This window comes from Lepeophtheirus salmonis, chromosome 10 (assembly GCF_016086655.4).
Source record: "Lepeophtheirus salmonis chromosome 10, UVic_Lsal_1.4, whole genome shotgun sequence".
NCBI lineage: Eukaryota > Metazoa > Arthropoda > Copepoda > Siphonostomatoida > Caligidae > Lepeophtheirus > Lepeophtheirus salmonis.
In genome coordinates, this window is record NC_052140.2 from 22,944,256 (window position 1) to 22,964,987 (window position 20,732).

The window sequence follows — 20,732 nt, forward strand, 5'->3', positions numbered from 1 at the left end:
TTTTCATCAGGAAAAACCACAGCATCCCTGGCTGCTTTGGGTGCTTGAGCTTGTTCAAACTTCATCAGCCTGTTGTCCTTTGCCTTCTGGGGAGGCATAACATAAACCTTCACTGCTGAGCCCAGATCTTCCTTCATGGACCTGGTGTCATCCTCAACCATCTTCTTCCCTTGTCGACAAATGGTGTCATCATGGTGGCATCAACATCCCAGGTGTCCTCTAGCTTCTTACAGATACGCTGAACAGTCCGTAAATTCACTCCTAAGGTTGAAGCAATCGTTGAATTGGAGATTTCACCTCCATTATTAACCAATGCCATGACTACGGCGGACCTCGAAAGCTCCTCGTTCCACTTATAGCTCTTTATCTCCTCATATGATGACGGCATGATGCTAACTGAACTACGTATTGTCAGCTGACGAAAATAGCTTTCCTATTTGGTGACTGGTTTTTTATTTGATAATGTCGTCTTCAAGTTATCAAGGTTTAAAGTAGGCGACAATCTGATCCCCGCTCCCTGTACTTTGTTGTCGATCCTCCATTCTACTCTGAGTCCACAGAAGGATTATCTTCATTATTATAGCAATAAAAATCATTTTATCAGGGATATTACGGAAAATAGTGAACTATTAGTTTGTATTTGGATGTCAAAATGGACCTACAAATAAATGGAATTAAACCTTACTCTCTATTAAAAATATATATCCCTCTAATGCCTATTTTTTTTATTTATCAGACCCAAAAATGTATTAAAAATATTTTATTACATGGTTTTACAATCTTATTTCCATGGCGTATGTACTACAAAAGTAGCCATTTTATGGACTTTTGGTAGATATTTGACATTATTTAAATATAATTCAAATACAACTCTTTATCCATGGTATCAAGCAGTATACAATGCAGACGTTAAGTCTTTTATTGCTTTGAAGCCGATGAAGTATCCTCAATGTTTATTCAAAATTTGTTCATTATATGTAGTAAAAATATCAACTATGAGCTCCCAAGATGGCGTCTTCTTCAACAATGATGCAATTGATGGAATCCGCGAAAAATGATCTGTAGGGCTATAATTAGAGTTGTTTAAAATATGACTTGCTCTTATATGAAAATATAAGAAAAGGAAAATCAAGGCCAGTAATCTTGACAATTTGAAAAATGTTGGGAAAATAGCAGTTTATCAGTCATCATGTTTACTAAATCAGCTGAAATTGATTAAGGAAAGAATTATATATGTCACTCCAAATGTAACAATAGTTGTAGATCCTCCATTGTTCCCGTGCTCCAAAAATGACTTTACGAAAAAATTACTAATCCCTTCAGAGTATTATACAGTCGCACCGGAACCATAAAGGCAAAGGGGCAAATTGAGCCCCTACAATATTTTAGACTAAGTGTAATAGTTATATAATATAATTATATGGTTGTGTAACTGACTTTTTGTCATTTATGAGCAGACACACGAGCTATTACTGATTACTTTATACTTAGATATGATCTCTCTGTAACAGCTTAGAAAATAAGAAACACTGTTATTTTATAAATGAGGATCGAAAACGGAGTAATTTCCGAAAAGTCCCGACAGCTAAGCCACTCTCTTCCAAAGTATTCTTCCAATTGTAAGGGTTATCATGTTAAATTTCAATCTCTTTTTATTACGTATCAAAAATGCTTACGATGTACAAATCCGGCTACAACGTGCCTTCCCTGTAGATACCGATTCAATTAGCAAAATATGTAAAAATAACAATAAGACCACAAAGGTTTTACAACAATTTCAGCCCTGATTCTCAAACATAGGAGACTAAAGCCATTTTGAGTTGGGAATGAAGAGTTTTCAACAAGACACTTTATTCTAAAAATTCCTAAATATTTACTTTTATAATGAGATAAGTTATTAAAATCAAAGAGTGTGCAAAGGATAACTCTAATACGTTCCTTGTCAACTTATTCATATGGCTCAGAGCTATGTATATTCATATTCTTTCGACTGTATCCTCCATAAATTGCAATTTGGTCTCAAAGGGATGAAACTTGCGACTGTACTTCACTGTGACTCGTAAAAATGAATTTTGAACTCTTCAGAATAGAAACAATCTCTCTTTATTCGTTTTAGTTTAAAAGTTAAGTTTTATAATTAGTGTTTGTAATTGCTCTACGTGGGTTTGGCTTGTAATTAATGTACTTCCGAAATATGGCCATAGTTGCTCATCCCTTCGCTCTCTCCAGTGTGGAATCTTTAAATAAAATGAGTAACCGATATTGATAGTCTCATCCTTTAAAAATAGAAATTTGTTAACATCATTGATATTTTGAGTACGTACATTTATTTGAATGACTAACTGAGGCCATTAGTATTAATGGGCGTCAATTAATTTTTGTTTGTATATTATATATATATATATATACGTTGTTTTTTTTTAAAGAAAGACAAACTCTATAATAATCCTTGATTCACAATTTTATTTATTTTTGATGAGGGAACATTAGTCATTAATTGAAATAAATTTTTACTTTGTCTCTTCTTGTGTTATATGCCTGTAGGTCATAAGTTTCCTTCCTTTTGAAACTTGCCTTTGTTCTTTTCCTGCTAGAGACAACGTCCAGTGAGGATGTAGAAAATATGACCTCTTAAATGTGTGTTTTGTAGTTGCAGTCTGACGAGTGTTTAAGTTTTATACTCCGAAGCTCTTATCACTATTCCTTTATTCTAAAAGAGAGAACATCCAAGTACCAAGTATTGTCAAGTTTTTCTGCAAGTATTTTTTATTAGAATTGTTGCAAATGTTTATTGTACATTAAATATCCTAAATCCCCTTTTATTGAAGGAATTCAATTGATTAACTGACAAAGGTCACGGGTTTACCTACCTAAGATACAAATTTATATTTTGTCAGTTGTTGTTGTTGTTTTTTTTTTGCTTCTTTTTCCCCTGATCAGTCTGCTGAACGTTGACTCGTTGAATTGTTATAGGCTTTTGTAAAGCTCTGAACATTTTTTACAACATAAAATTGGAATAATTTCATGTGTGGAAAGAATTTGCGAGTTTTTTTAGAGAAAAAGTAACAAGAGGCCATAAAAGTAAAGGCGTGAGGTACTCTAACTTATTTTTTGTAATGATGCTGTCCGAAAAATGGAACTTTTTTCATAACCGTTAATATGAATGACAAAAGTATCATTTTAAACTCAAATAATATGAAACTCTAGTATGTTATAAAAAATAAAATGATACTAAATGTGGTAACCCTGATAATTTGAGCATGTTGGAAAGGGGAGGAGCTTAGCTCTTATGACATTTTATTAAATTAAAAACGAGCAGTTATAAAATGAAGGAAATACAAATAAATTACCAGCTGTTATCACTATTTCTTCTTTCTTGAAGAGATAACATCTAAGTATCAAGTAATCAACAGTGCGCTTGCCCAGAGAGTAGTACTTATGATTTGTTTGGAGTTACATTCTTTATAATTAAAACCACGTTTGTCTGTTCGTCGGGACCTAATTTTCCCGGGAAATGCTGGACAATTAACGCCTATAATTAATAGATTTGTTCGTCATAGGAGTATTTTTTTGCCCAAGGTCTATAATTAATAGATTTGTTTTGTTTCTTGTTTCTTTTTCTCCACCCTGGTCTTGCCCGGAGAGTTGTACTTATGATTTGTTTGGGAGTTACATTCTTTATAATTAAAACCACGTTTGTCTGTTCGTCGGGACCTAATTTTCCCGGGAAATGCTGGACAATTAACGCCTATAATTAATAGATTTGTTCGTTAAAGTCTTTGTTTCTTTTCTTCTCCACCCTGGTCTTGCCCGGAGAGTTGTACTTATGATTTGTTTGGGAGTTACATTCTTTATAATTAAACCACGTTTGTCTGTTCGTCGGGACCTAACTTTCCCGGGAAATGCCGGATAATTAACGCCTATAATTAATAGATTTGTTTGTCATAGGAGTATTTTTTGCCCAAGGTCCTTGTTTCTTTCCTTCTTCCTCTCCCCCCTCGTCACAGCTGATTTAATGAAAGGGTATGTCAGCTAAGCCGCTCTAAAACATTCTTCAAATTGACTTTCAACTTCTTGTTTTTAACATCCCCAAAATTGTTTTTAACATCCCCAAATGACCATTAAACCTACTAATGTGAGGAAGAGGTGGAAGATTCCTTTCACTCTTGTTCAAGGATAGCCCCAGTAATTGCTGTGGCAGAAAAATTATTTATTGTTATAAGCGAATTAATGGGTTGGGTTATAAGTGGGGTTTGGAGACCTGTCAGCAAACATGACTTGATCAGTTGTAATGGAATTTTGTATCCTCCTTCTACTTGAATTGGATTCTGATAGAATTGGAGGAACCTTAGCATCAATTTTTATATAGATTAAAAATATTTTTGTCACCTGTTGTCATTATAAACTTCCTTTTCTACTATATTCATAGGAGCATATACTGCGAGTGGGCTGGAGGGGCTTTATCCCTCCTAAATAAGGTATTCTTACTGTTTACTAGAAAAATATATAAATATTCGAAATTTAATTTAATTTTTAAACTATATTTTGCCAAAAAATTAAATTTTCTGAAAATAGTGAGGAATTTTGAATATTTTTCTCCAAATCATTTCAATATTCTTGAAGCTTTTTATCAAAAAATTTAATATTTCAAACATAATTTTGAAACAAAAATTCCCAAAATTCATATTTTTTTCTGAACAGCTATAAAATAGTTTAACTTTTTGTTAACAGCTGTAGATTTTTAAATTTTTTTGCCAAAAAATTTAATGTTTGAAATCTTTTTTAGCTTATTGATTAGCTGTGGATTTTTGAAATTTTCGAGTTTTTCTAGGAAAAAAATTAAATTTATTGTGAATGACAGGATTTTTGTGAAAAAAAAATAAACAAAAAAATTAATTTTTCGATGTTTAAAAAAAAAAAAATAATTTTTCGATGTTTAAAAAAAAAAAAAAATTTTTTCGATGTTTACAAAAAAAAAAAAAAATCCACTACCCCCCAAAAAAATAAAATATATATATATATAATCTTGCAGACGTCCCTGATTCAATTTTAGTCAAAACCTGATGGACCATTCGTATGTCCACATAAGAAAGAATTAGTGTAACCCTGAAGATTTGTTGTGGACATATAATTTGAAGTGCTTGTTGAACTACAGTAGAATGGGGTATCGATATTGGAATAATTCTACCAAATGTCCGTGTATATATAATTTTCCCACTCCTCCGTTGCCAAAGTTGATTGTAGCAGATCTAAGGGTACATCATAACAGCTAAGCTGTTCTCCTCCAAAAAGTTCTGCAAATAGACAGAACGACTATTTTTAACGATTAACATGACTGGTACGCGCCATCATATTTTATTACAACCTGAAAACGGCTATTGTACGTACATATATTGTCTGTGACCATTTCTAAAGAAGGTAGATAAATAGAGCTTGAGTGAATAAACAACTCCTTACGGACAATGATTATATATAATAATCCCTAATCCACACACTCAATAATAGTCTGTATAGTATATGAAATTGCCCACTTTTGCTAGCGGACAAAATAAAAAACATAACATGATTATTAAGGGATTTAGTATGAGAGGACAACAGAAAGCTTTGAGTATATCATCTAAGAGATAAGGTGGTTTTAAATATCAAATGAAGACAATTAATAGATGTTTGCCAGATGTTAGTTTTGCCACCCCTGGTGGCAAATGTTTGAAATAAATAAATGTATTATTTTAGAATGTATTAAAGCAGTGATTCTCAATTATTATTTTTACTCTCTTTTATAGTCCATATGACTATTTAACCTCTAATAAAGAATTACCCACAAGCTCCAAAGCTTTAATTTGAGGCCTTCATCAATACTTTATCACAAAAAGAACAAGGCCTTATAATCCCCTTTTTTAATCTTACAAAAATCAGCTTATACCATGAGTTCCGTTCTCTATTATTTGACAAACCCCCTCTTACTTAAAATATCCAAATTTAAAACTCATCAGCAATGTTTGACCCCCCCCAGACACACACTTACCTAAAAATAACAATTTGATTTAACTTAATTTCATTTTCTATTTACACCCCAAGTCACTAAATCTTTAAAAGAAGATAAGATCTCTGTAAACCACTATTAAGGGATCCACTTTAATAAACTTATTGACTCTTGACCTAACTGAACCCCTTATGAACAGGAAAGCACACTCGAATGATTAAATTTCTAATATTATAATTTCAAAATTCATAGTTTTGCACAGAAAATGAATATTTTTGACAAAAAATCCGCAGCTGTTTACAAAAATTTTTTGTTAACAAATTAAAAAATGGATTTCAAATATTATTTTTTGTTTCAAATTTGTAAAATTAAATTTTTATTAAAAAAAATTCTAAAATCCATAGATATTAACAAAATATTGCAAATTTGCAATATTTTTTTAAAGCAATTGGGCTTTGAAAGATTGGATTTGGCCTAATTTTGAAATAAATATGTATGTATTAGTTTTGCTTGATAAAAACATTCTTCATGAAATTTATGGTAATAGATTCTGTGGCCCATGAAAATAATTCAAGTGCCAATGCAGTCCATAATGGACATAAATTGGTATAGATCCCCAATAGGATTTCTATAAATGTATTTACTTACAAGAAAGTCATCGAATTTTTTTTAGGAGCATTTCATATTGACGTAATACATTTATAGACATCAATGGTCAATATGAGATGCTCCTAAAAAAATCAACACGCCCAGAGTTTTCTTCAGTCGTAAAAAGGAGGTTGGGGATTTAAAAAAAAAGTTCCATCTAGAGTTGTAGAAAATTTGACGTACGTGTATGTTTAAAACAAAGAGTAGAAATGAACTTGGTAACCCTGGCAATTTGAAGAATGTTTGAGAGGAGAGTAGCCTAGCTGTCATGACGTTTTATTCGATCAGCTGTTAGCAGCTTTCAAACTAAATCAATCCTTACAAATCCCCGCTGGATCTAGTTAGAATTAGACAAGTATGACTCTTAAGTCGATCTGCAAGCCTACTCTGTATATAGCAAGGCCATTTAGATTGGAAAGTTGATCCACAATTCTACCTCATTGTTACTCTACGCCTTTCATGAGCTTACAGACTAGTTATTACTTTACACTTGGATGTTCTGTCTTCAAGAATTAAATATTAATCATGACCACTAAAGAAATAAGAAATCTTCTTTTGCTTGCTACTTTATTTTACATCTCCAGCAATGGGGAATGGGCATTTTGTAAAGTGCAAGGAGAAAACGCTGCCTCTCGACAAGAAACACACATAAACTTTAGTTAGTCAGGAGCTTGGTCTGTATCACAGGAGGAACATTAACCCTGTCCTCTACCATCCAGTAATCATTCTTTGGGGCTGTAGGCAGCGTTCAAGGTGAAGTTTTACTCATAAAGTTAATGAATAACTTTATGACGCCGTTACGTTTGTTCTCTTGCTGTTTCATATTAAAACAGGACAGACAGATTAATGTATTAATAGCAAAGGTTGTTGTCAATGGACAATACTTTCAAGCAAGATAAACGCACTATACTAAAAAAAAAAAAAGACAATTAGATATATGTTCAGATACTTTTGCCCGCTCAGGTGTATAACTATAGTTTTAAATATCAAATGAAGACTATTAATGCCTGCTTGCCAGATGCACGCCACTGGGTGCGAATGTATGAAAAGAAAATATATAATAGCATAGTATGAAGAAGATTCTTTCCCTTGCTCCACAGGTTCAAAAAAAAAAAAGTAATCACAATACATTCATAAAACACAACAGCAGTTCAAAAACAACCCTATGTTGTATTGTAAAAGTTTGCTGCTAATCGATTCGCAGATGCTTTGAACAATAAAGCGATCGTATTACTCAATTCTCTCTTGTTCTCTTTTTTTTTATACGAGTATTTACAACTCCTCCTTCTCAAGTATTCTCAAGAGACTCTCATCAATGAATGTCCATTGAATCTTGAAACTCAAGTAGATGATGATCGCGTACTCAAATTTATAGAGCATAATGTGAGGCATATATTCTTTAATAAAATAATAATTATTAATGATAATACGATATAAAATATGTTTCATAACAATGACTAATATAATAATTTTTGTTTTTTTTTTTTGTTCTTGAAGAAATTATTCTTTGTTCAATTTTTCTTGTTTACTTTTTTTTGTGAAAAAGTCTTCAAAAATCAAAATTGGATAACTGAATGAATACTGGAGATAACATAAATCTTCGGGGTTTTTTTTACTTCTGAATACGAGGATAATATGAGGATGATTCATCCTCATCAGAGGACTCACTCGGAGATAAACTCCTTCGTTGCTGGGTTGGCTGCTGCACCAAACGACACTGTCCTCCCTCAGGGAATGGATGCCTATCAAAGTTATTAAGTCTTCTAGAAGCCGAGCTGGAGTTTGAGGTCGACGGCTCATTGGATAAGGATTTATCTGAAGCTCGATGAAGGTTTTGTCTCATGGATCTTGGTGTAGATGATGATTTGGTATAGGTTGGGGTTGCGGAACAAGATGTGTAGACGGGGTGGTGAAATAAATACTGGGGTGAGATCATGCTCTCGTGTGAGCAACGTACTTCTGATTGACAATAATGGACTGAGTGGGGTGGTGGAGGGTGTACTGGAGGTGGGGGGATCATCTCTAGGAGATTAGGAACTTGGTTTAGCGAAGGTCTTACTACTCCATTTGTGTTGATGAGGTTATCGCAGCTATGGGATTCACCAGAGGTGGAACATTTACGTGACACGAAAATGGGATCTGCGTAATGACAGGATGTATTACAGCAAGGGCCACTCTTGGTTGACAAAGGCTGAAAATAGAAGACAAAAAAGGTTAGTATGTCTGTTTCAGAAGTGAACCTCCACAGAATGTTCTAAACTTACTCTAGAATAATTTGTCTGCAGGATATCTGTTGTGGCGTAAGGCTCTGGTGATTCCATTGCTTTTCGACCAGTGGATGATCCTCCGCTACTTGTCGTAAAGGAAGAAATGTTGTGTTTGTTATCAACGTAGGCATACTCCGTATCTGAATGTCCAGATGAGCTTGACTGTGGTGTACGAGCATCATTTAATAACTTCTTTTCCGAGGAATTGGATGATTTTTCATAGTCTCTATCAATCCAGAGTCCAGTGTGTAATTTACCAGAATTTGTTTTCTGGTATAAATGACAATGAAACTCCTCAGAAGAAGTGCTTGTTGGTAGATATCCTTGTGGCAAGGGCTTCCCCTGAAGATTTTCCAAGGAGTGGAATTTTCGTTTATAGAAAAAAACGCCAGAAATGAAGATGAGAACGAAGGTGAGTACGGCCACGATAGCAATGATCCATGTGGTCTTCACATCCTTATTTCCATGATCTATGGGTAGGTGAGGGGTGTGTGCTTCATCAAAAAAGCCCTTGGATATCTCCAAGGGTGATGAGAAGGGCCCGTGTCCAATGGAATTGATGACAGAGATTTGAATCATGTAAATCTTGTTTGGAGCCATTCCGTTCACAATCAAAGTGACTTCATTTGTTTCAGCATCGACAGTGTTGTTAACTGAAGTTCCATTTCCTTTGATTAAAATCTAAAATAAATAAAATGATGAGCATTGCTAAAACTATATACACAATGTTTTATAAATAGAAATATTACCTCATATCCTCTGAGGGGTCCGTTGATGTGTTGTGGAGATATGGTGTTCCAAGATAAGAAAACTGTTGTAGAATTAAGAAGACGGGCTTCACGAATCAACGGAGCCTCTGAAGGAAGATCTGGATGAGTGATGATTCTTTTGATGGAGGCAGGTTTTCCAACAATGTTTTGGAAATACGGCTGAATAAACACTTCATATTCAGAATGCTCTTCTAAATTATCAATCACAAAAGAGGTGGTCAAATCTGAGCGTAAAACTCGAACTGTGGCCACTATGGGGTCCTCTACTTTTCTATATCGAATGTAAAATCCATCAATATATTTGTGCCTTGCAGTAATGTGCCATTTGACTTTTAAGGACGTGGAACTCACTGCAGAAATATCACTGATTCGCACACCCTCTTCCAAAGTAGTGACAATTCTTGCCTCGTCCAGTTCTAATCCTGCATTTGTGTCAGGAAATGAGTCTTGATGAATGGGGTCGTACACTAATACATGAGAGCGGGCAATAGCAGATCCTGCATCATTTACGGCAGTGCATGTATAATGTCCCGAATGCATTGTTTGCGGATTCTCTATGTAAAGAGTTCCATCGACCTTTACAATAATCCCATGTTTATCCTCTCCAGGGAGTATGAGAAGTCCAGCTTCCGCATCTGCTTCTCTAGACCAATATACAAATGGACTAGGAGATCCAGAAACCCCACAATGCAACTCAATTGGATCTTCCGACACTCGTACCTGCACATTCATTAATGGACGTTCCGTAATGACTGGGGGAATTGATATTGTCAAGAAAGAGCTTGAGGAAATGACACCCGCTCTATTCTTAGCAGTGCAGATGTAACGGCCACTATCATGAGAATTCACATTTTTGATTCGGAGTCCTTTTCCACTTACAATCTTTAACTTGGAAATATCAATGTCTCCTCTCTCTTTCGTCCATGTTACATCTGGGTAGGGATCTCCTCCCACACGACAATCGATAAAGGCCTCTTCACCCGCAATGGCATTGATGTCTTTTGGCTTGGAAATGAAATGGGGAGGAGCATTGACATTTAATCGCACTGCCTTGGACATTTTCTTATTTGCAATGTTCCCAGCGGAGCACTGGTATCGACCCTCATCACTTTTTTGAACAGACTGAATGAGTAAATTTCCTTGTCCGTCAATTTTGATCCGTTTAGATGAGGTGAGATCTAAATGATCTCCATCCCTTTTCCATTTGACAACTGGCTCTGGATGTCCAGCAGGAGGAGAACATTCTAAAACAATGTCTCGTCCAAGAGTGGCTTCCGTATCTCTGGGCAATGCTTTAAACTCATCCTTCATATCTTTAAGGATAACAATAACGTTAAGAAATGCTTCGTGAATGATAAAAAAAAAGAATGACTTACAAGCTATTTCAAGAGTGGCAATGTGACTTGATGCAGAGCCTTGGGAGTTGGTCGCCGTGCAGTGATAGTCCCCTGAGTCCGTTTCTTTTTTGGAGTGAAACACTCGGAGAAAAAGGAGGGATCCATCAGGAAGGATCATTCGATCCGGGGATGTAAAAAGTGGGGAACCATTTTTGAACCAACGGATTTGAGGTGGTGGGAAGCCGGAAGAGCGGCATTCGAGAGTCAAGGGTTCCCCACGGATGACAGTTGTGTTTAAGGGATGATGAGTGATTTCCGGAATTGAGGGAGAAGCTGTGCAAGAAAAAAAATTCAATTTTTAATCTACCGAAACGAAAAATTGGGAGGGCTGAAAAAGCTTTTTGCTTTTTCAAAGGAATTTTTTCAAGACTTTAAAATGCATCATTTAACATGAGAAAATAAAGAAGACAACATAAAAATAAAAATTACTTTGTTTTGTTTTTAAGAAAATAATAAATAAAAAAAAATGGGGTGAAAATATTACAAAAAGCAGTAAATTTATGTTATTTGAAAACTTACCAAAAACAGATTCAAGCAAAAAATAGACGTAAAATATTTTGAGATCCATGATGTTTTTAGATGTTAATCGACACTTTGTATAATTGAATCAAACTATATTTTGACTCTAAGATGAATGCACTAACATAGTCATGAATATTAATTAATCGTAATTATTTTATTTATCAAGGAACACACTCAAAAAAACCCAATGATCAAAAAATATGAAAACACTTGATCCTCTCACATGGAACACAAGATTGAAACTAAAAAAGATACGTTATTATTGAATCATCGTAGCGCAGAACATTACAACCAAAGAAAAAAAAAGCGGGCACGCTTAAACGCGAAAGCAGCGCTCTTTTGTAGGTACGTGAAAACGCGCACTTTATAAAAGTGAATATAGATATTAATACTAGTACAAAAACATATTCTATGGTTTTTTTTTTCTTTTTACATATGATATTAGGACCGAAGGGAACAAAAAGAAAAGATAATCGGTGTCTTTAGCACCTTTTTGGCATTTTTTAAATTGAATTAATATTTTTAAAAAGAAAGAAATTGAATGTACTTCTATAAGCGGGGTGATTGAATTGATATTTGTCTTATCAATACATAAAGAAGTTAAATATTTGTGGAATGATTCAGTTATTTCTTTTAAGTACCTAATACAGGGTGCATGTGTAAAAAATATTCGACTCGATAAACCAATTCTTTATACAATAGACCCTTTTTAAATTGAAAATTAAATCATAATATTGTTCTTTATCGTACCATAGAGGTGTTTGTTTATCAACTTTTATCGAATTTCAATTAGAGGTGGTTCGAAAAAGTTATAATAGGGTGAGAAAAATATCTATTCAAAAGCTCATTACTCTAAAATGGCATCTTTAGGTATCACATCAAAGTTAGAAAGAAGACATTGAGTTATTTATTTACTCAATACGGATTAAAATACAGCAATCATCATTATTTTGCATAAATTAATTATAATAGTTAATATTGTAACCAATAAAACATATTAATAAAGTTTTTTTCTAAAACTACTATAAAGAGCAAAAAAAAAAAAAAAAAACAAGAATAACATAAGAAAATTTTGATCCTTTCCTTCTGAAAATGTGAAAAAAATATATAAAAATAAATGCGCGCTATACGTGGATCATCAAATTTCCCTAACTTTTTAATTTTACTGAAATTTTTTATAAAAAAACCCCACTTTTTATAGCTTAAATAAATTTTTATCCAAATTATTTTAGGCAAATCACTAAAAATGTCCTTTTAGCATACATATTCATTAAGTAAATGGTTTTTGTATGTTTTCATAATTTGATCAAGATTGAGGACAATGAAATTTTGCATAGGTGATTTTCGTAGCACATCACAACTTTTACTCATTAGTCGTAAAGGACATTCGAAAATACTTGAAAATCCAACCGGTTTCATGCACAAGGATCGGCGGAGTCGGTATTATTAAGCTGAATCCGATAACTTTCGCATAAATTTTTTTAATTATATCGTCAAACCTTGTTTAACGAAAATGGTAAGAGTTAACTATTTGTTTAGTCGTTTTCAACTCGTTCAAAACTCCCTCTTTTTCGTATCATTTTAACTATGGTAAAATAATATATATGAAAGAACGGTTGAACATTTTAAAAATGGCAGCCTATTATAGCCTTAATAACGAAATTTGATCAAGGGAATCTTCATCAATGACACATAGAAAGGCTTAAAACTTTTAAAGAAAATTATTTTATACACTTATTAGCGGATATTATAGAAAGTGAAGAAGAAAAAAACCATACCTAATTCAAATGAAATATTGCCAATTTGTAATGATATTCTGTCAACTGTTGTTATTTTCTTTGGAGGGAATCGAAAGATATTATACAATTTTGAGTTGACTCCCTGCTGAAAGTGAATATTTTGACTGTGCAAATTGAACACATTGACAATATACCTTGATTAAACTCCATCAAAGGGTTTTATGAAGAGTAAACGACTTAATCATTGCATTGAATACTCCTTCATGTCCATAATATTTCAATATACTGGAAGTAATATGTACTACAGAGCTATTGTGAGGTCCTATTCAAAACTAATTGTACAAGTCTTAAATGCCAATTTGTAAAATTGGTTTTATGTTAGATATTTTCATTTATCTAAATAATAAAATAAAGAGATCTTACTTTTTTAAATGACTTTTTTTTTCGAAGCAGGAAATAAGATTTTTTTAAAAGATGAATGTTGTATTTTAGTTTATTATTAGAACGATCTTTTTTGAAAGGCCAAGACTTATTGTGGCCTTTCAAAAAACTGTGTCCATATTTCATTCGTAAAGACGTTTTTTTTATTATAAAACAATATAAATTTCCTTCTCAAAATGAGTTTCATATTTTACTCAAATGGACCTCATGGGTCATGAAATCTTTGTTTACTTATAAAAGTTTGTAAACAAAGTGGCAGAGAGTGCAGAAAAAATAATATAATTCCCTGAATAATAATATTTTTTAATATATAATATAGGTTACATCCTTACCTTATTGTATCACGCAACCTTTCATCGAAAAAAATATACAAAATCCTTTTGTAGGTCGCCAGTTCTTCCAGCTATGAAATGACTATTCAATCATTGCTGGAAATTGTTCACAACTTGTAAAGAGGTAATTTTAAATCAACCAATCACCGTTAGAATATTGGATATGATTGGAGCTGAGGAGATAACTTTCGAATCGAAATGAAAGGTCAAGTGGGAAGAATTCCGTTCTGATAAAGTGTCTCGTTTTGTATGAACAAAGCGCTAACTTCAGAGGCCCAGTTGTTCAGGTCCCATCCATGGTTCTAATGCCAATCTGACATTACTATGAGGGTTTTAAAAGTTCAATGGATTCGTACAGGATGTATATTCCTCCTTTAACATGAAATACCCTTTTTTTTATTCATTTACGTTTGTCCCCAAGCGACAGAATGTCGCATCAGATTATGGATAATATATTTTTTGGGTTTAATTATGCCACCTTTATCCAATTTAATCAACTCCTAGGTAATGATGTCATTATTACCTTGGGTCCTCTCAGTTCTTAATTTTACTATTTTTCTAATAGATGGCTTTAGTGATGTGTATCTTGCATTGTAAAAGTACGATTGGTTTATGCTAGATTGTGTGAGAAAGATATGATTTCGTAGTAAATAAACTTTATGGACAGTTTTGTCATTTTTTAACTCAATATTGTTTGAGAGGTTGTCAAAGATGGAGACCACCAGTAAAAAGAAAAGTACCATATCTTATGGGTTTCCTTCGAAGAAAGCGAAAACGGTTGGCCAGATGACTCAAAATGTTAATAGTGTTTATGATCCGTATACTTTACAGCCAAACACGTGGTATTTTGTTTTGTTTCATCGATTATGTTCCGGTAATTTTGACTTCAAAGATGCGCCACGCACCATACTGTCGAAAAAGTGGATACAGTATTGGAAATGTTCGAGTCTCACCGTCATGTAAGCACTAGTTTAATTGCTAAGGACATACACATTCATGGAGACTTTAAATATTTCAATCCAACTTTTAAAAACGAAGCTTTCCTGTTATGTAAATTTAATGTAGATTTACAAATACATTTATTACTTTGATAGACTAATATACAACATTTTAATATGACTTTTTTTTCGTATCCACCCTGTAAATATATCTATATAATATCAAAGGCATTTTCTTTTGATTATAAATATATAAAATAACGCCATTTGCCCTATTTTTTTCCTATTTTAATGTACACACATAGACGTACACAATTTTTATGACCCAAAATCAGGATAAAAGAGATACGGGGAGGGGGGGACGTACATATACTACTAATAATAAAGATTTTATGACACTTGGGAAAAAAAATCGTGTATATTTGTCTGTCAAAGGGTAGGTAGTTGTGGCGCCAGGAGTTAATGAAATTTACCTTTGCCGTATATTTTTAGGATGAAGTAGTTTTATTTTCTCCAATTTTTTAATGTATTTTGTTCCAAATAATAATTTAGAATATTTATAATAAATACGTTGTGTGTAAGTTGCAACTTGTATAAGAAAATTGTACAAGTAGATATTTCTTCATCTTAAAATGTCCTATTTAATTACCAACTATAAATTACATACTTATTAGGGTCTTAGGTCTTAGGAAATTTCAATGCCTACATTTTTGCTGACGATAATTTCCACGCGTGGAGATTTTGCCGAATGACACATTCGCCGCCTTTTTATACTTTAAATTATTGGTTTGAACTTTACTCTTGTGTCTGGAAATGATTAATAACAGAGCTCAAAGATTAAATCCACCTACTCTTTTGGTAGCCCTTGAACCAAATGTCGTGATCGTAACACTTTTTTTTAAATTCCCCGTAATATACAGACAAAACATGAGACTACACTCGTAACTACCAGAGTTTTAGTTTAGAGAGGAGTTCTTTCTTCCTCCTTTCTCTATAAGAGTCAGTCCACCATTAACAAAACACGTTGAATTCAAATTGAATTAAAATATCTTCATTTCAAGCTATTCAATGTTTAAAAAAAAAACAGAATTATATACCAGTAGTTGCATAAATACGCGGACTATTTATAGCAAATAGTTAAATGTGTAATAAAATTCGTATGACGTATGTTTTTTGAGAATTATATAATAGAGAATTTATTCTGGTATAAAATTTAATATAATTACTGAATATAACCGCCATCAGCTGCTATGACACCCTCCAAGCGCCCGCAGAAGACCTTGCACACATTGATGATGTAATGGTCTTCCATGGCTGCCCATTACTCATTTACGCTGGCCTTCAATGTGTCCAAATTCGGGTGGCGGGTAGCACAGGCCTTCTTCTCAATTTTGCCACCACACACTGTAGTCATGGGGATTCAAATCAGGTGATTGAGGTGGCCAAATGTTTTTGTTCTACAATGGCATGTTGGTAGCGAGCCAATCCTGAGTCATTCCAGAGGTATGGGCAGGTGCCCCATCCTGCTGGAAGATAAAGGGGCCTCATTAGAGATCGTGAGGGCCTATGGAAGGACCTTGTCCTTCAAAATCTCCAAGTAGACAGACCTACCTGCGTGGAGGAGAGTGGCAACCATATGACGTTTGGTCTCGTCATTCATCGTAAACGACTTTGTTTGATGCGAGTAAGAAAAACAAAAACAAAGCCAAAAGATTTACCGAGTTACTTGTGCTGGAATTTTTTATTTCCGGTGACGGAACCTTGAGATATAAGCGTTTAAAAATTAGTCCACGTATTTATGCAACTACCGTTAGTACTTCATGTGAAAGAGGAACCATTTTAAGGCGGTAAAATATGTGCCAACATAGATTTATGATATAACATATTTATATAATGGCAAAAGTTCCCAGGGCAAATCTTCCGGTCACCGGAAATAGGATTGTATAACGATGTAATCATATAGTTTTATTCCATTTTAGGGTCAGATATATAATAAAAATAAGCAATTGAGGTATAGTTTTTAATAGACAGTAAGATTTAAGTGATTCTTATAGTTATTTTGACATCCAATAGTTCCTTATTTCCATAATAGTAATGAAAAAAAAAACCATTTTCATATTTATCAACCTTTGTATTTGAGGGCCCTAAATTGGCCGACATCAAAAATGGTGACGTCACCTATAAAAAACTCAAATGTCTCCAAGTTATGAGTTATGTACAAATTAAATCATTCATCTAATTTTTGAGTGGTAACTTGATAAATTTGCTTAAAGGTAAAAATTACAACTTGTACACAATGTATATACCTTTTTATTTTGTATATTCCTTTGTCAGTAGCCCTGTGACCTCGTTAGAGGCGTTGTTCTGCTACTCCTATTATGAGTGTACTTAATAGCCCTTCAAAAAATATTCAATGATTAAGTATCGATTTTTGATAAGGATCAAACTGAAATGAGTTTCCTGTCTCTATATAAAAATAATAAATATGGAAATCTGGGAGACTTCAATGCTATTAATAAAAAACTTTTGTAAGCCATTAACCGCTTATCTTTCAAGCCTTTTGATGACTTTACTGCATGATTATTCGCCGCCTGGGTTTGTACTTTACAATGAGTAAATTTGAATAACACTTTTGTATCATTTTTTTGTGATATAAACTTTGATGTGAGCTTGAATTTTTCTCTGATAATTATTTTTAAAGGCATGTGGAGTTTTTAGGGTGCATCTACAGAAAAGTTGTGTCAGACGTTAAACAGTCCCTAACCAAATTGTTTAACGTCCGGAACGACAAATGTACGGCGTTAGTACCACGGCAATACTAAATGATACTTTAAACGATACTTATGATTGGAAAAGTTCCACCATTCTATGCTCCTAAGGATGGATTAGTATACCTATAGTTAATTCGCTAGAATTATTTTTCTACAAAGAACTGAGTCTGGATTACTTTTAAATTCTTTGACGAATAATTATCGTCAATTTTAAATCATTAGACATTTTTAAATTAATGTAATAATAGGCCACCGTCATAATCAAATAGTTATAAATTGATTTACAATATTTAAAAGGATCCTTATATTGGGCTCAAATACAGACTCATAAATCAAAGGAAGGTTTTAAACAACAGTTGACATTTAAGCGTATCGCAGCTCAGCCATCCTATTGGAATACAAAGCCTAAATGCTCTACAGAAATAAACTGGCAAGATAAATGTTCGAAAAAAATACTTGTCCGTCATTTTCATCAATGTTTATGACTTTATCAATAGTCTTTAAATGACCCCGATGCACATTATTATGAAAAAAATAAACTTATAAAATACTTTTTTTACAGCCATTTGTCTGTCAAAGTCCAGCTGTTTCGGCCAGGCTTGATTTCATATGGAATGTTTCTCTCTGGCAAGTATGATAAATTGGTAGTAGTTAATTCCTTAACAATGGTTATCATTTTATCCTCAAGACGCATACCATTCCTTCTGGACAGACATTAATTGCAAAAAAGTTTGTTTTTCAACAAAATAACGAGTCAAAACATACATCACAGCTCTGCAAAAACTTCTTGGAAAAGAAAGAAGCCTCTCACGTCTTATCTATTATGCAATGCCCAGCTCAATCTCCTGAACCCAAAAGAGCTATTGTGGGAACACCTATGCTGAAAAGTTCGGGAAAAGTACCCCATAAGTAAGTGGAACATTTTGAAGAATGTTTGGAATGCCGTCACAGCTGTATATCTTGAAAAACTAACAATAAGAACGCAAAAAGTATTTAAAGCAGTTTTAATGGCAATGGGGGATTTTTTGATGATGCTAAAATTTAAACTAAAATATTTTTATTTTTTTAAAATAAATGTTAAACACCTATTAAACCTTAATTTTTCTTCAATTTAATAGCCTAATTACCATGCTACCTGATAATAACGTAATAGGTAAATAAAAAAATTAGTGAAGTTCCATGTCCATGAAATATTGGACTGTGTATAATTATACTCCTAGGTAACGAAATATTTCCAAGTTTTCAACACAGATGTTCCAAAAAAACTATCGACTACTTTGTTTACTCGGTCATCACTCAAAATTACCTGTCAGTTGTGGACAAAAGCTCTTATAAAAACTTAGGAACAGGTACCCGACCCTAAATAAGATATATATACTTCTTTTAAATTTTACACGTCAACAGGGACGGTTGTCAGGGGCGCTTGCTGTACCCCACCCCAAATTAAGGAATTTTGGTTTTTTATAGAATTTTTTTCGTAATTCGGCCATATTATGCAGCAGAGAAAAAAAATAATATTTGACATTTTTTCGAAAAAATTTAATTTTATGTAAATAGCTATGGATTTCAAAAAAAAAATTTTAAAAAATTTAATTTTATGTAAATAGCTATGGATTTCCAAAATTTTTTATCAAAAAATTTATTTTTTTGTGAACAGCTCTGAATTTATGAAATTTATTTCCAAAAAATTGAATTGCAGAAATTTAATTTTGATTTTTTTTTGAAATAATTTAATATTTAAATTTCTTTTTTAAATGCTAAAAATAAAAATTTAACTTTTCCAATTTTTTTGATCATAGCTGTAATTTTTTTTCAAAAAATTTTAATTTTCCAATTTTCAAATAATTACTATTGGAATTTTACTCTAAAAAAAGTCGGTGCCGTTAATTTTGAAGCATACATTTTTTCTTTTTGTAATTTCAACTATTAGAGATTTTGCTGCCTGACAAATTTGTCAGCTGTTTATGTTTTATACTTTAAGTTTGAACTTTAAACTCAAGATTTACTCTTGTGTCTACGCAATTGATTTGAAGAAGAAGACAAAAGTGAAGAAATAAAGAATACGAAAGAGTCAGGGATCAGAATCTCGAGTCTATTTAGAAAAACTAATTGACAGGTCAATTAAAATCTCAACACTCTAAATGTTAAAATTCAGCAAGACAGCATTTATTATTTAACAATAGTTATAAATAAGATGTGCGTCTGAGCTCTCTTAATCATTAATGTAGCCCCCTTAGCGACAATGAAGTCTTCCAGGCCGCAACGAAATGCCAAGGACCCGCTACGGATGTATTCCTACGTCATGCCATACTGCTGTCTGACAGTGGCTTTGAGGGCCTTGCTGTTTGAATGACGTACACTACAGGCCTTCCCTTTGACATGCACCCAAAAGGTGTACTTGAAGGAGTTGACATGTGGGCTGTAGGGAGCCAAAAGAGTAAAAAAAAGAGTTCAAAAGACTCGTTCAACAGGGTCATGCAAAGAAGGAGATTGGCTTCTTTCATTGCTAGTGTCAAAAGTTGCCACTCATCCTCTTTCAACCACTTTTTGAAAGCTTTCTGGACCGTTTTGTGTGAAATCCCGAGATCTCTTGCATGGGCCTCATGGACTTGAGGGGATTTGCCTGGGCTATGTTTTTTTAACTCCTTCAGGTCCAGTTTTACTTTTTTGACAGATCACTTCTTCCTCTCCAACGTTTTGGACTTGCTGACGAAGTAGACGGTGGTCATGGAGACACCCAACTCCTTGGATTGCCCGAATGGAAATCCCTTGATCATATTTTATTGTTATTTTCTCGACTTGTACTTCAAGTTAGAGAGCTTTAATTCATTTCCATAATTTAACCTTCATTTATCATCGAATTAGTAAGTGCTCAGATTTCAATGGATCAGCCTGGACAAGAATGGCCACAAGGGTACTTATTA

General features: G+C 33.4%; 1 protein-coding gene across 1 annotated transcript; it reads right to left on the reverse strand.

The window, feature by feature from the left end:
* Positions 1-7,999: 7,999 nt before the first annotated feature.
* Positions 8,000-11,851, reverse strand: LOC121125285 (roundabout homolog 1). The gene is made up of 5 exons (XM_040720449.2): positions 11,585-11,851; positions 11,045-11,338; positions 9,648-10,981; positions 8,896-9,579; positions 8,000-8,822 (listed from the first exon to the last, which is right to left on the reverse strand). The coding sequence occupies exons 1-5, from the start codon at positions 11,631-11,633 to the stop codon at positions 8,244-8,246; spliced, it is 2,940 nt and encodes a 979-aa protein (XP_040576383.1). The 5' UTR covers positions 11,634-11,851; the 3' UTR covers positions 8,000-8,243.
* Between the last annotated feature and the right edge of the window lie 8,881 nt (positions 11,852-20,732).

Coding starts and splice junctions, on each gene's coding strand:
- LOC121125285 (XM_040720449.2), bottom strand. CDS start 11,633: ATGGATCTCAAAATATTTTACGTCTATTTTTTGCTTGAATCTGTTTTT. Junction 9,580..9,647: donor GACCCCTCAGAGGATATGAG/GTAATATTTCTA, acceptor TATTTATTTTAG/ATTTTAATCAAAGGAAATGG. Junction 8,823..8,895: donor TGCAGACAAATTATTCTAGA/GTAAGTTTAGAA, acceptor TTCTATTTTCAG/CCTTTGTCAACCAAGAGTGG.